The sequence below is a fragment of the Leptinotarsa decemlineata genome, unplaced genomic scaffold (assembly GCF_025532065.1).
Source record: "Leptinotarsa decemlineata unplaced genomic scaffold, Ldec_3_MD MMD2_tig00004307_RagTag_RagTag, whole genome shotgun sequence".
NCBI lineage: Eukaryota > Metazoa > Arthropoda > Insecta > Coleoptera > Chrysomelidae > Leptinotarsa > Leptinotarsa decemlineata.
Genome location: NW_027412606.1, coordinates 2,206,572 through 2,221,092, shown reverse-complemented (window position 1 = coordinate 2,221,092; position 14,521 = coordinate 2,206,572). Strand labels below are relative to the sequence as shown.

General features: G+C 36.9%; 1 protein-coding gene across 3 annotated transcripts in view; it reads left to right on the top strand.

Moving 5' to 3' along the window:
- Pde11 (Phosphodiesterase 11) overlaps positions 1-14,521 on the top strand; it is a 140,235-nt gene that overhangs the window by 99,079 nt on the left and 26,635 nt on the right. For all 3 annotated transcript variants that reach the window (XM_074178756.1, XM_074178755.1, XM_074178754.1), the window contains one exon: positions 249-497. In XM_074178756.1, coding sequence (XP_074034857.1) covers positions 249-497 — 249 coding nt within the window. The remainder of the gene's footprint in view (positions 1-248; positions 498-14,521) is intronic.

The window sequence follows — 14,521 nt, the reverse complement described above, 5'->3', positions numbered from 1 at the left end:
GATGAAAATTCAATAATTTTAATAAGAAAATAATTTAGTGTAAGATCTCAAGTCAGCACTGAGAATAGTATACTATGATGGGTCGAAACATGCATAATATATTATTTTTCCAGGCATATCTTGGTAAGTATCTATTTGGATCAAATTTTCAAATCTCTCAACTGAAATGAGGAAAGTGCTCTTATCATGCATGTGATGAATCAGTTCAATTTGCTCTGGAATTGGTATGATGCGAATATTTGTTTCAGGTTATAAATAAAGTTGGCGATCAGCTCTTCACCAAGGTGGATGAAGAAGTATTTTCGAAGTACCTGCAGTTTTGCGGCATCGGACTCAGGAATGCTCACCTGTACGAGAAGTCGCAGTTAGAAATAAGAAGGAATCAAGTACTATTAGATTTGGCTAGGATGATATTCCAAGAGCAATCAACGTTAGAGCACGTCGTCTACAGGATTTTACTCCACACACAGAGTCTCATCCAATGCCAAAGGGTGCAGGTGAGTTTACTTTTAGGTTCAGGTTTTAATTGAAATGCTGGCTCAAAAAGTCTCTCTTTCCTTCTATTGTAAACCTTTGAACGGGACAAGATAAAGAGATGAAATTTATATTAAAGGGCATAATTCTTGATATTTTTCGATAAAAAATACATTGGTGTTTGTATGACATGTCGTCTAGAGGGCGCGAACAAGATATTTCGAATTTATTATAAAAACCTGACTGCATTAAAATAATAATTCGTTTAAAAAGTGTCAAGACAGTCTAAGAGTAAATCATTTATAGAATTTTAATATCTACAGTGCATTTCTTTAAAGCCCCCTCCCCCCTTCTATTTTTTGAAAAGGTCAACTCAAAAAATTTAAATTTGGAATAATGAAATTAATGCATGAATACTTTCACTAGTTCGGACTTCCATTGTCTACTATATAAAATGATTTGAAATCCCTGAAACAATTAAAAAAGAAGAATTAAAAATGAATAGCTGAAAATAACAATTATATTAAGCAAAGTAAACCTCAAATGAAATAATAGTGAAATAAAATACAAGTAAAAATAGAACAATTGAATAAATAAAAATAAAGAAATGAAAAAAGAAAATAAAAATGAAAAGTGGAGAGATTCCAAGTCACGTTAGTTCACGACGTTTTGATTGTTAGTATCAATAATCGTCTTCGGGTGATGACTGGACTGATTCCTCAGAGAGATGACTATTTATAGGTCGTTCGAGTACTTTCACTTATCCCCACTTTCTATTTTTCGCTTCACTGGTTCCGTGGGAGATGACCGTTTGGCGGGAGTTGGCCATTTTTCGCTTGATGATGGGTTTCCATATGTTGTGTATTTCTACGCTGGCTTGGCTGAGTACGTTGTTGGACAACATGTAAGCGGCTTCCTTGAATTTTCTCCTGAATCAATATTCCTCTCTGTGCAAAATCTCAGCTTGGGACTACTCGATGTTGTGTTGATGGGTCCAAACGTAGTCTGCTATTCCTGATTTGCTGGTTTCCCACTGCTGTGGGAAACCAGCAGTGGGAAACCACTATATAGCATAAATAGGGTTAGCTCGCATTAGTTTCTAGTTTTAATCTTCCTCTTCGGAAGATGATCACTTGGTGATCGAAACACGTGTCGAGGTGTTGAAAATAACGATTTGGTGTTGGGAAAAAACTCCGATAAAACTCATGGTAGGTCTATCAGAACTCTTTAAGACAAAAAGGCGGCCAAAATGTTATAACTGCGGCAAAGGAGTACATTTAAGATGGGACTGTCGATCTCGTTCAACATCCAACAAAAGAAGAGCTCGACGTTCGAGATCACCGAAACTAGAACTTTGGGGTTCGGCTGCTGCATACCAACACCCCAGGTATTCGATTTCCATGATAGGACGCAAGAGTAACAGCTCAGTTGTCGATGGATTTCTGAATAATCACAGAAATAGTTTGAAGAGGTTATTAGTAGAACCTGTTTTGGAAACAGCCACTGGAGATAGATTGACAGTCTATGGAGGAGCTGAAGTGAGACTGAGGCTTGGAAACTACAATTTTATGGCATGCTCCTAATAACCATACGTTGTAAGGAGTTATTGAGAATGACATCACGAAAGTGAAAGACTGGTTTGACTCAAATCTCTTGAGCTTGAATTTATCAAAAACAAAAGTAGTGACCTATCGTTGCCAGATTCCAGCCGTACATCTAAATAATATTCAAATTGACAACGTAGCAACTTTTAAATTCCTTGGCTTGTTCATTGACGACAATTTAAAATTCAACAAACATGTAGATACTTTGAAATCGAAGCTCTCCTCTGGATGTTATGCAATACGAGTAACTGCATTTGGGCTCGGGTCTGCAGAAGCTAGAATGGTTTATCATTCCCTTTTTAAATCCCATCTTCGTTATGGTATTTGCTTTTGGGGTGTGTGTTCTACCACATGTCTTCAATCAGTATCACTAATACAAAAACGTGCAATACGATGCATATGCAAAGCCAAGCCTAGGGACTCTTGTCGGCCTCTTTTTGCCACTAACAGAATCCTGACTGTGGTCTCCTTATTTATATATGAGACAATCTGCCTTCTCTTCTGAATTAGGGTATTGTTTAACAACTTGGACGAACGAGCCAATGTATCAAACCAGGCAAAGATTCAGCTTTAAATTACCGCTGCCTTCTTCAACCCTAGTTAAAGACTCCATTATTTATAACGGTCTCAAAATGTTCAATCACCTTCCTCAAGCTATAAGAACCATAAATGACCTTAGAGCTCATAAGAAAAAGTTGAAAGACTTGCTTTTTGTGAGACCTTATTATAGCTCAGCAGAATTCTATGATGATAATTTTAATTGAGAAGACTAACTGTAATTTCTACGGTATTTTAATAATTTGATTCAATTTAGTTTAAACTGATTTATTTAATTTTATTGACCATGTTCTTATATCCTGAACGTTTGTGTTAGGTTATTATTATTTACATGTCTCTTTTCAGTTATAACTTATTTTCAGTGATTTTACTTTTGTGATACTTTTGTGATTCAATATGTACCGGGTGTCCCACATTTTATGTGACAGGCAATATCTGGTTTGTTGAAGGAGATACACAAAAATGTTTCATACAAAAGTTTTAGGAGTTCATAAGAGCTATATTTTGATATAATTTTTAAATATACAGGGTGTTTGGTGTAGGTGCTACAGACCAAATTTCCATTTTTTAAAATAGAACGCCCTGTATATCATTACATATTCAGATGCTACGTTAAATTCTGATATCATTTCATGTTTGGTTTTTGAAATTCGGTTACGGCATTGTTGAGTTATTGCACTTTTTCTTAAATATAAAGTTTCAAAAAACTTATTTACTCGTATACGAATCCAGTCTATATCTTTTATTAAATTGAACTAGACTACTACTGAATACAAACCATTATTCTCACCTCTACGATACGATATCGATATCAGTTGAATATAATATTGAAATTCTTGAGAATGTGACTAACTTGAGGGTGAATTGCTTTATATTGCACAATTTCATCAAGTAGCTTATGCTTGTTGATGGCATAGTAACAAATGTTGTTGAATTGTATCTACTTGTCAGTTCGATTCAGTGATTCTTTGCAAAACAGTAACTGTGTTCTTTGTGCGAAAACTCCAGTATGCCTTTCGCGTTTAGTCCAAGTGATTGCATTGATATGTTATTAATTTTTGGGAATGTCAGAAAAACTGCCGTCAAGCACAACGTCTATACCAAGAACGTTTTCCAGACAGACCCATTCCGTCACGAATGACTTTTTCGAGAGTTGTAGAAAAATTGCGAACTGGGTCATTTCTTTCTACTATGAAGCATCGTCGTCATACGAGATCTGTTAGAACTGAAGATTTAGAGATCAATGTGTTGGCTTATATTATTATTCATCCACATCTATCCGTACTCTTGCAGAAGAAGTCGGTGTGAGTAAATCTAATGTACAGAGAATTCTGAAAGAAAATAGATACCACCCATTCAAAATTCAGTTGGTACAAGGTTTGAAACCCACGGACTTTGAACGACGACTTGAATTCATTGCTTGTATTCAGGTAATATTACATGAAAGTCCTAACATATTCAGTCAAATTTTGTGGAGCGATGAATCGCGATTCCACAATAATGGAGTTGTGAATCGACATAACAGTCACTATTGGTCTCAAGAAAATCCCCACTGGGTCCGCGAAAGTAATTTTCAAACTACTTGGGGTATTAATGTATGGTGTGGATTGTTCAATGGCCCATCATAGGACCTCACTTTTTCAATGAAAATCTCAATGGATTGCGATATTTACATTTTCTAGAAAATGATTTGATCCAGTTGATGGAAGATATTCCCATAGCAGAACGACAAGGAATTTGGTGGCAACAAGATGGTGCTCCTCCTCACAATTCACAGGTTGTTACTGAATATCTGGATAGAACGTACCCTAATAGATGAATTGGTAATAAGGGTCCAAATCGGTGGCCGGCTCGTTCCCCAGATTTATCACCGCTTGATTTTTTCCTATGGGGTTATTTAAAAGATATTGTTTTCACTACTCTCCCTTCGAATGTGGATGATCTGAAAATGAAAATTCGACTAGCGTGCAGTGATATTACGCCTGATATTATAAGAGCGACTTGTACGAGAGAAGTGATTCGACGTTTCGAAGCCTGTATAATATCTAATAGGCATCACTTTGAACAATTTTTATGACTTATTTCTAGGTACCTACCATTCTTATGAAATGATTTATTAAGTTATATTATTTACATTGTTATTAATTAAAGATTTGTTTTCGAATACACCTCTTTCAATTTCGCAATTGTTTCATATTCAAAATGATTCCTGACTGAATTCCACAACTCAAAATTGAAACCATTACTTCGAACACCCAAAATTTTGACTTTTTCATGTGATCTGATGCAGAGAGAATAATTGTACGAGATATTTTTAAAAATAATAGTCGTTCTCAAGACTTTACATTTTAAGCAATAACTCAACAACGCCGTAACCGAATTTCAAAAACCAAACATGAAATGATATCAGAATTTAAGGTAGCATCTGAAAATGTAATGATATATAGGGCGTTCTATTTTAAAAAATGGAATTTTGGTCTGAAGCACCTACACCAAACACCCTGTATATTTAAAAATTATATCAAAATATAGCTCTTATGAACTCCTAAAACTTTTGTATGAAACATTTTTGTGTATCTCCTTCAACAAACCAGATATTGCCTTTCACATAAAATGTGGGACACCCGGTATATGTTATTTATATTTCTCACAAGGCTCTGTCAATAGGAATTTATTCTTCAGACAATAAAGTATATTTGAATTGAATTAAATTGAACTGCTATTAGTGGCCAACATCGTCGACGAGTTCACTTTAGGGCTAGACATCATGTCCTCCTACGGATTCATGGTGGACATAAGAAACATACTGTTGAAAGTCGGAAACGAGAAAATTCCACTCAATGTGCCCTCTCAACCTTAAGACAGTGCCAAGGTGGTTATACTGGAAGATTCCAGAATCTCTCCCAACACCAAGAAAATTATTCAAGCGGAAATTGTTGGACATGGCGGCTTGGGCACAGCATTGATAGAGCCATCCGACGGCTCTGAAGCAGGAATTTTCGTGGCCAGATCCCTCGTAAATGGTAACAATCAGAACATTCCAGTAAGAATAATCAACCCTTATAATAACAGAGTAACTCTCAAGAAAGGGCAAGACAACGAGTACTCCTAATTTTGTTGATGGATGCATATTGCGGAAAATTCCGAATGAAACTGCCACGTACAGATACGTAAGCAACTTTCTTGAAGAGGATGTTTTCTCCCTTTCCCGCCTATCTCACGAACTCATCAACTTGATGTACTTGCCAGAGACCTGATTGTAAGAAGATAATGACAAATCAATACGAGAAGCTCCCACAAGAGGACGGAGTGGTTATTAATGAGATACGTTTCGCTTGAGAATCCCTTAATGGTTGTTAATGCACACAATATTCGAGAACGACATAAATGAAATGGAAATTGAAATTATATTATAGTCATATTATGTTTGATGCTGGCATGTAATGTGATAGAACACTGGAATAATCATACGGGGTGGACTAATGAAATAGAAACAAGGATTATTTCTCTAGTTCGTCTTCAGAAACAAGTTTTATTTCAAAGGAAAAATCTCTCAAGCATAATTGATTCAACACTCAATACTTTTTTTTTAAATCGTCAATCCTTGGTAGACTTTTTTCTGTATGCATAATATTGACTTTCCATAATATGTTCCTTTTAAAGCGATAAGTCCCAACTATCGTTGTATAAAATACCCTCAAATCATATTTACGTTTCGTGAAGTACGTAAAAATATGATGAAAATTTTTATTATTATGAACAACGTCATATTAAGATCATAAAAAATATTAATAAATGAGGAAACAATGTACTGGATTATATTACTACGTATATCGCCACTTATGTCGTTATCTCTTCTCACTCACATACCTATTTACTTTGTACACAACCATGGAAATTATGTGAAAAATGAACTTTGCTGCCCTTTGAATTCACTATTACAAAACGAACGATGAATCAGCTACACTACAGCCTTTTATATCAAACAGAAAGATAATTGACAATTAGTTCGGCCCGGTTGCAGAAAGTTATAGGAAATCAAATCAGCCGCGATAATCATAGTCTTTTTTGATTGGTTTTGGCCTTTGTGAAATGCCTGGGTTGTTCATTGGTATCCAACCACTGTCCAGGACATATTCTATTGTTGTAGAGTATCCACTTTTAACTCGATCCGATCCAAAAAATGATCGTTTTGGTTGCGCAAAAGCAAAGAGGAATAAACCTCGAAACGTGACAATTTCTATCGATCGTTCAAATCATGGGCCCCCACTTTTGGAGCTTTTTGGTCTTTCCAATACGTTTTAAACCATTAAAAACCGAATAGGAGCTAAGTTAGGTTATGTTAGTTCCAAAGTGAGTGGGTCTATTCGATCTCCACCGCAACCCGCAAGGGTTCATTGTGGATCACACCTATTCACACTCAACAAAATAAACCCAGCTTCTTAACGAAGCCGATTAGTTTTATAGTGAGTGGTCTTTCAGGTCAGACGGTAAGAATACGGCTCTGCCGGAGTCTCAGTCCCCAGCGGGGCATGCACAAAGTATGTGCTCTGCGATTTCATCATTTTCCAAACAGAGGTTACTAACACTGTCTTTCGACAGTCAGAGTCCCTGCATATGATGGTTCAAATGACAGTGACCTGTAAGAAGTCCTGTTAGACATAATAGTTCATCCCTAGTGTAGTCCAACAGCTAATTGGTGGTATCAAGCTTCGAAGGGTGAATAAACGCCTTGGAGTAAGCCAATCCTGGAAGATTCTGCCATCCAGGTGTTCAATATTTGTTTAGCAAAGCCTAAAGCGATGCCAATGGCAAGTTCTGGTCCAATGAAGCTGCTTGCAGTACCTGCTTTGCAAGGGAGTCAGCAGCCTCATTGCCTTCCAGTCCAGTACAGCCAGGAATCCAGAACAGAGACAATCTGATAAGTCTTCCTATCGAGGAGAGCATAAAGCCAGAGGTCATTTCCAGAATGATGTTACTTACTTATTTCACCTCTCTTCCAAATGGAATGACCTTACCATTGAGGGAAAGTGGCGTTAGATCGTCATTTTATCCTCCTGGTGAAGGGGATTATCACAGTTTTGCTGGGGTTGACAGACATCTGCTTCTTCAGGCACCAACTTTAAAAACGTCCATCGTGCCTTTGAGGATATTACAAGCTACCCTTTTCGACATGGACCTTGCCAAGATGCCAAGTCATCTGCATAAGCTTGCAGATCTACTTTTCTTTTGTCGAGGGCATCAAGCAGACTATCCATCAGGAGTGACCACAGAAGGGGAGATGGTACCCCACCTTGAGGGCAGCCCCTGGTGACCCTGAACCGAATGGCCTCGCCTTGAAGTGTCTTAGTTGCAGTTCTGTTTAACAGCATAGGATAGTTCAGCCAGTTATGGTCGATTCTATACCTTTCCTTTTTCACTTTCCAACTGCGATTCAAATGATATTTGATACTCCTCAATGCAATAAAAAAATCACCCAAAAGACGATGACGCACATTAAACAATCCGAGTTAAGAAAAAATATGGAAAACATATCATGGGAGGTTGTCTTTAATGCACCCTCAGCAGATTATGCTATGAATAGTTTCCTCAATATCATCAATAATGCCATAGAGCTATGTACAGTTCGAATAAGACCTAAAAGAAAAAACACAAAGATAGCGCCACGGATTACAAATGGTTTAGTGAAATCGGTTAATACAAAAAATGAACTTTTCAAACGCGTACGTTCGAATCCGATGAATATGCAGTTGAGGAATGATCTTAGAGTATATCAGAATAAACTAACAAATTTAATAAGAAGAGCAAAGTATGACTATTATCAGAAAAAAATTAAAATGAACTCGACAGACTCGACAGCTTATGGGAAGTTGTAAAAGAAGTAAGTAACACACATAAAACGAAACGCCCCATTACTCAAATAAAAACTGAAGAGGATGGTACTGTAACAGATAAACATGCAATCGCCAACGAATTCAACTTTATATATTCCACCTTAGGAAAAAAAATGGCAGATAAGATAAAAAACCCAAATTTCCTATATTTCCCTTAAACTGTACCAAATTCTTTTGTTCTTCTTCCTACCAACAGAAATGAGATCAAAGAGATTATCAAAGATCTAAAGCCAAAAAAATCCACTGGAATTGACGGTATCTGTTCTGAAACGTTGAAATCCATTTCCTTGTATATCGAGGAGCCTTTGGCATTCATTTTCAATATGTGTATGGATACAGGTTTCTGGCCAACAGCACTAAAAAAAACAATAGTTATTCCTTTATTCAAGAACGGCGATGAGACAGTGGTTACAAATTACAGACCCATTTCCCTTACTACACACCTGAACAAAGTTTTTGAAAAAATCCTTTAAAAAAGGTTAACATCGTACGTCTAGAAATATAACATAATATCTAATCGTCAGTTTGGGTTTCGCGAAAAAGTATCCACTCAGGACGCAATCATAGCTCTCATCACAGATATATCATCAGCTCTTAATGAAAATAAACCATGCCTATGCGTATTCATCGACTTGTCGAAGGCATTCGACACAGTTGACTATGACCTTCTATTGAAATCCTTGGAGGATATTGGTATAAGAGGCAAAACTTTGAATTTGTTCAGAAGTTACCTCACTGATAGATTCCAATGTGTGAGAATTGATGACGTGTTGAGTGACACGCGAAAAACTGTTATTGGGGTTCCCCAAGGCACGGTTTTAGGACCAATCCTTTTCAACATATATGTGAATGGACTGTACTCTATCGAAAGTAAAGGTAAAATATTAGGTTTTGCAGACGATACGGCTATTTTCTACAAGGCGAATGGCTGGGAGGAACTGAAAAGTATTGTTGAAACTGATCTCGGATCAATAAAAAATTGGCTTGAACATCGATTGTTGACAGTAAATTTCGATAAAACTCATTATCTACCTTTCAGTTGCAATAATTTCAGTAATCCTTTTTTTTTCACAATTGAAGATTGGACAACATGTAATATTTCCCGAATCAAAAGTGAAATATCTAGGTGTGATAATTAACTCACATCTCAAGTGGAAGGAACATATTCAATATATCTGTAATAAGTTACGTTGTATACTATACAAATTCAAATATTTGTTGAAAATACTGACATACTCTGATCTCAAAATTCTATATCACGCACTCGTGGCGAGTCATCTGAGCTATGGAATCGCTTGCTGGGGTGGAACATTCCATATACACCTTCGTCCACTTGAGGTGCTCCAAAACAGGTTCCTGAAATTGATGCTATCAAAACCACCACATTATTCAACAGAATCATTGTATTCCGAAGCTAAAGTTTTCGATATCCGCCAACTGTTTTACTATATATTGTCATAGCTTATTACAAGAACAGATGTTTCACTCTTCCGACTCACTTATACAACACCCGTAAAAAAATAACCACGTTATTCCTCAAACGCAAAAATCAATTTTCCAGCATTCATACAATTACCTTGCTCCTAAGCTGTTCAATACTATTCCCGACGAAATGCGCAGTGTCACAATTATTCATTTGTTCAAGAAAAAATTAAGATTATTCATATTATCTCAACCAAGAATTTTTTTTGCTGAACTTGTTGACAAAAAAAATATTTGAAATTCGTGTGTTATGTTTGTAATATACCTGAACCCATATGATGCATATGTTTGCATGTACATCATTAACATCAATTCATTCAAGTATAAAGCAGTTTCATAATATAATGTATAATGCGCGTTATTATTTTTTGAATTTTTTTACAACAGTACCTATTATGAAATGAAAAATATCACCCTTCTGATCGTTCACCTTCTAGGTTTACAATTTGGTCATTTTATAGCCCTAACATTATTTTAAAAAAAGTGTCTGTATGTATTTGTGTGTGTATGTGTTAAGTTTTCTTTTTTAGGGGAAACAAGTGCTTCTGCACTTATTGCCATTTTACTTTATTCAACATAGCTATTATTTGTTTGTATGATTATAATTATTCTTTTTTATGAATAAAGTCATTATTATATTATTATTATTTCCTAGCGAGAGATGATCCTATAGATTTAGGTAGTGCATTGTCAAATGCTCCTTCAATATCGTGAAATGTAGCAACCGCAATATCCTTGTTGTGGATGAATTGGGAAATGTTCTCTACAAGGTTGTTTAATGCTAAATCTGTCGATTTGGCGGGTTGATAAGCATACGGGTGGTTATTCAGGCGGGATGCAATTAATGCCATCCTCCTGATGTGTCCGTCCAATATCTTCTCGAATCCTTTCAGCCTGAGTGGTTCATTGGTATCCAACCATTGTCCTGAACGTATTCTGTTGTCGTAGTATATCTACTTTTAATCACACGTGAAGATCCGATCAAAAAAATAATCGTTTTGGTTGCGCAAGAGCAAATAGGAAGAGACCTCGACACGTGACAATTTTTGTTGATCGTTCAAATCGTGGGACACTCACTTTTCGAGGTTTTTGATCTTTTCATTACGTTTTAACCATAAAAAACCGCATAGAAGCTAATGCCCAGTTCTTCCGCCATCCCATGCATCGTTTGTGATGGGTAGGTCGACCACTTTGGGGCTCATCTTCGAGGCTAAAATCTTCGTTATACAATGCGATCATCAACACTTAATATTGCCAAATGCCAGATTTAGCAGCTGTTTCGACAGCGCATTGGTTAAGTTTGATTACGTTTAAAAATTGTCCAAAAATCACATGTTAATAAGCTAAAAAGAGACAAAAAATTAAGATTTTGAAAAAATAAACAGCATCAATGTATAGAGTACAACATTCTCTGTTGATCAGTATATACCACGACATAGTAGAATGAATATTCATTGAGATATGGAGTTACAAAACTTCTGAACCAACCTAATATAATTTTCCATTCACGTGTCGGAGGAAACTCCAGTCAACTCCAGGCAACTTCAGTCAAGCTGGGCCCTGTCTAAAAGCTGTTTTATTGATATTCTACATGCAATCATTATCCAGAGATATAATTTATCACCCACGCAGAAAGATAATTATTATAACGCAATTTTCCCCGCCTCGAGTCACTTACGTCGACATATTTGCCCATTCACTAGCAATACAAGCGCCGCCAGAATAACCGTTGTTAGTCGGCAATAATTAGTTGCTGTACCATTAACAAGATTGCAGCATGTAAACAAATATCAAGCTGAAATCGATGCCGTTATCGCTGGGATACAAATTGATACCGAGGGGGATATTAAGCTCGATTTCTAATTCGAAAGAGAGTGAAGCGGGGGTTATGGGAAGGAGCAGCTCGTAGAAGGAAGAATCCTGCCCCATCTCAAACAGTACGAAATAGTCTCGGGCACTTGGTTGACCCAGAACGCATTTTGAGGAGACCACTGTGCCATCTATCGTATATATGAAGAGATGAAGATGAGAAAATAATGTTGATCATGTCCATTTTGTTATGCAGCGTATCCTTATGTTATCTAACCTCAATCATCAATTATTCAAATCAAATAAATGAAAAAACATCCTAGAAAATAACCCAAACAAATTTCCACATAAATGCGCATGAGCAACGGGAACAGTTCTCCACAGCTCAGCCTCGAGACCAAGAATGATTCGGGACGGTCCAAGACAGTTTAGGATCATTTCGCAGTCGATACTAGAACAGGGGATTCATCAATCCGAAATTATTCTCAATGAACCAGAACGCTCTATATCACCTCCGCATGATCCTGACGTCCTAAAACCTGAATTTCGTAGAACCAGAACAAACCTAGGATAGACGAATACTCACCTCTGAATAGAACAACGCCGCAACCAAGAAGTAATGACTATAATGAGCTCGGGGAGCAACAAACTTTCTTCTGCAAATATACCCAACCCTCTTATTTTGCTCTAATTTTTTGAATAGTGGAGCTGTACCAACTCAACATGAAGACACGAAAAGTAATGCACCTTCATGGAAGTTTGCATACCAAATCATACCTTTCTGGTTACACATTCTACTACAACTGGAATGTCGTAGATTTCGTACCAACGTAACATAATGGTTCTGACTGAAGCCTGTATAGTCTCAGCAGTTTGGATCTCCTCCCGTGAATAGTCCAAGACTCCGAAAAAGCGGGGCTATTAGATTTTTCTCAAGAAGGTACCTAAGAGGTCGATGAGCTCAACTTGGTTTTTGACACTGACCGTGGTGAACAGAACTCTTGTTGGGTACTCGTTCAGCAAACAACCCTTATGAAGCTGCAGATATCAATCCTACAATTTCATAAGGATAAGCCAATGTTTGGGGTCTTTTTAAGAACCATGATGACCTTGGCTCATCCATGAATCAGCCATTTGCTTGTCCAGCATTGATGCGGCGTATATCCACTGATACAACGCGGAATCTCTGGTATTGATGAGACATCATTAGTGCCTCCGGGTATATTGTAGCCGTTATGGGAAATGGGATAGGCCGAATTTATCAGAACGACTCGTTCCCCACCCTCAGGCAGATACAAGCTGATATCCTTCTCAATCATGAAAGAAGACGTTTCTTTTTCCTCTGGTGAAGGAGAAAGGTTTTCAGAAGACTAACTTCACGTTTCAAAATCAACTTAACAAAGAAGACGATATTCGTCGTGAAATTTTTCGCCTCCTTGAAACAAATATCGTTCGAAATGAGGAAATTCAGTTGATATATCGAGACAGCACTGACCCTACTATATGGCGTGACCTGGCATACAGCCGTTTCCGTTGACATACCTTACATTCATGCATATTGGTCTCGATGCTGTAGTCTGATAGCCAGTTTAATATCGCTAATGTACCTTTCAAATAGTTTTTCCAGTGTACTTTATTCAAATGACATGGGACATCCTTTCCAATTTTTCCAGGCCTCCGAATAAATGTGACTCACCATGTTTTGTCATGTATTCCGGAGTCAACCTTGCCTAAACAACATGTATTCCAGAGTCAAACTTGTCAAACAATTTTTCAAGTAGAAGTTCCACATTACAGGGTAAATCTCATGTGTTCCTGGCGATTTGTGTATACTTGGAATGAGTTTATAGCCCATTTGATTTTCTCTAAATCCACTACATTCTTTACCGCAGAACAATCCTTCCTGGATACCTTTTTAGGGGCCACCAGTTCTAAATTTGTCCAGGAAACTGGTATATGACGACAAAAAGCAACAGACCTTTCTGTAGATAAATTTATAATAAATAAAAAATGGCATATCTCATTTCATCGCACTGTCGATCGTCTCTGAGAAAAAAAAATGACGTTGAATAAAAAAAGTTTAGAATTATTCGCGAATATCGTCCAAATACGGTTGAATTCCGAAATAATTTCCCATTTCATTTCATCAATTACCTCATCGTTTTATTCCATTCCACTTCCCAACCGAATTACACTCGACGTTCTATATCCTACGGTTTAAGTGGTGGGCGTCATTATCTTGCTACAATATTGTCATAGAATCGTACGGCATGACGCAATTGTGTGGGTATTGAGCCTTTGGAACTAAGACGGAACATCGGTTTCACGAGGAAAATCTTCTGGATGTGCATAAACGAGAAGATTCGAAACTATGTGGTTTGAGAATTTTCCATCGAAATGAGTGACTTGGTTATTTGCAGGTGGAGACATTTCTGTAAAGTAACCACGCAGGTTCATAATTTTTTATTGAATTTGTAATGGTGCAGTAGGTCGCCTTCACTTATTTGGTGAAGGCGCTAATATTACTAACTCTTGAAGAAAAATAACCTATTTTACTTGATTATTGCTTACGCAGTAATATATTATATATTACTAGTGCAATTTTGATTTACAAGTCAGAGGACCTGAACTGACTTATCTTTCTTTAATACGAGTTAATTTTAAAAAGTGGAGATAAAAATTCTCTTGACAATTTGGCCC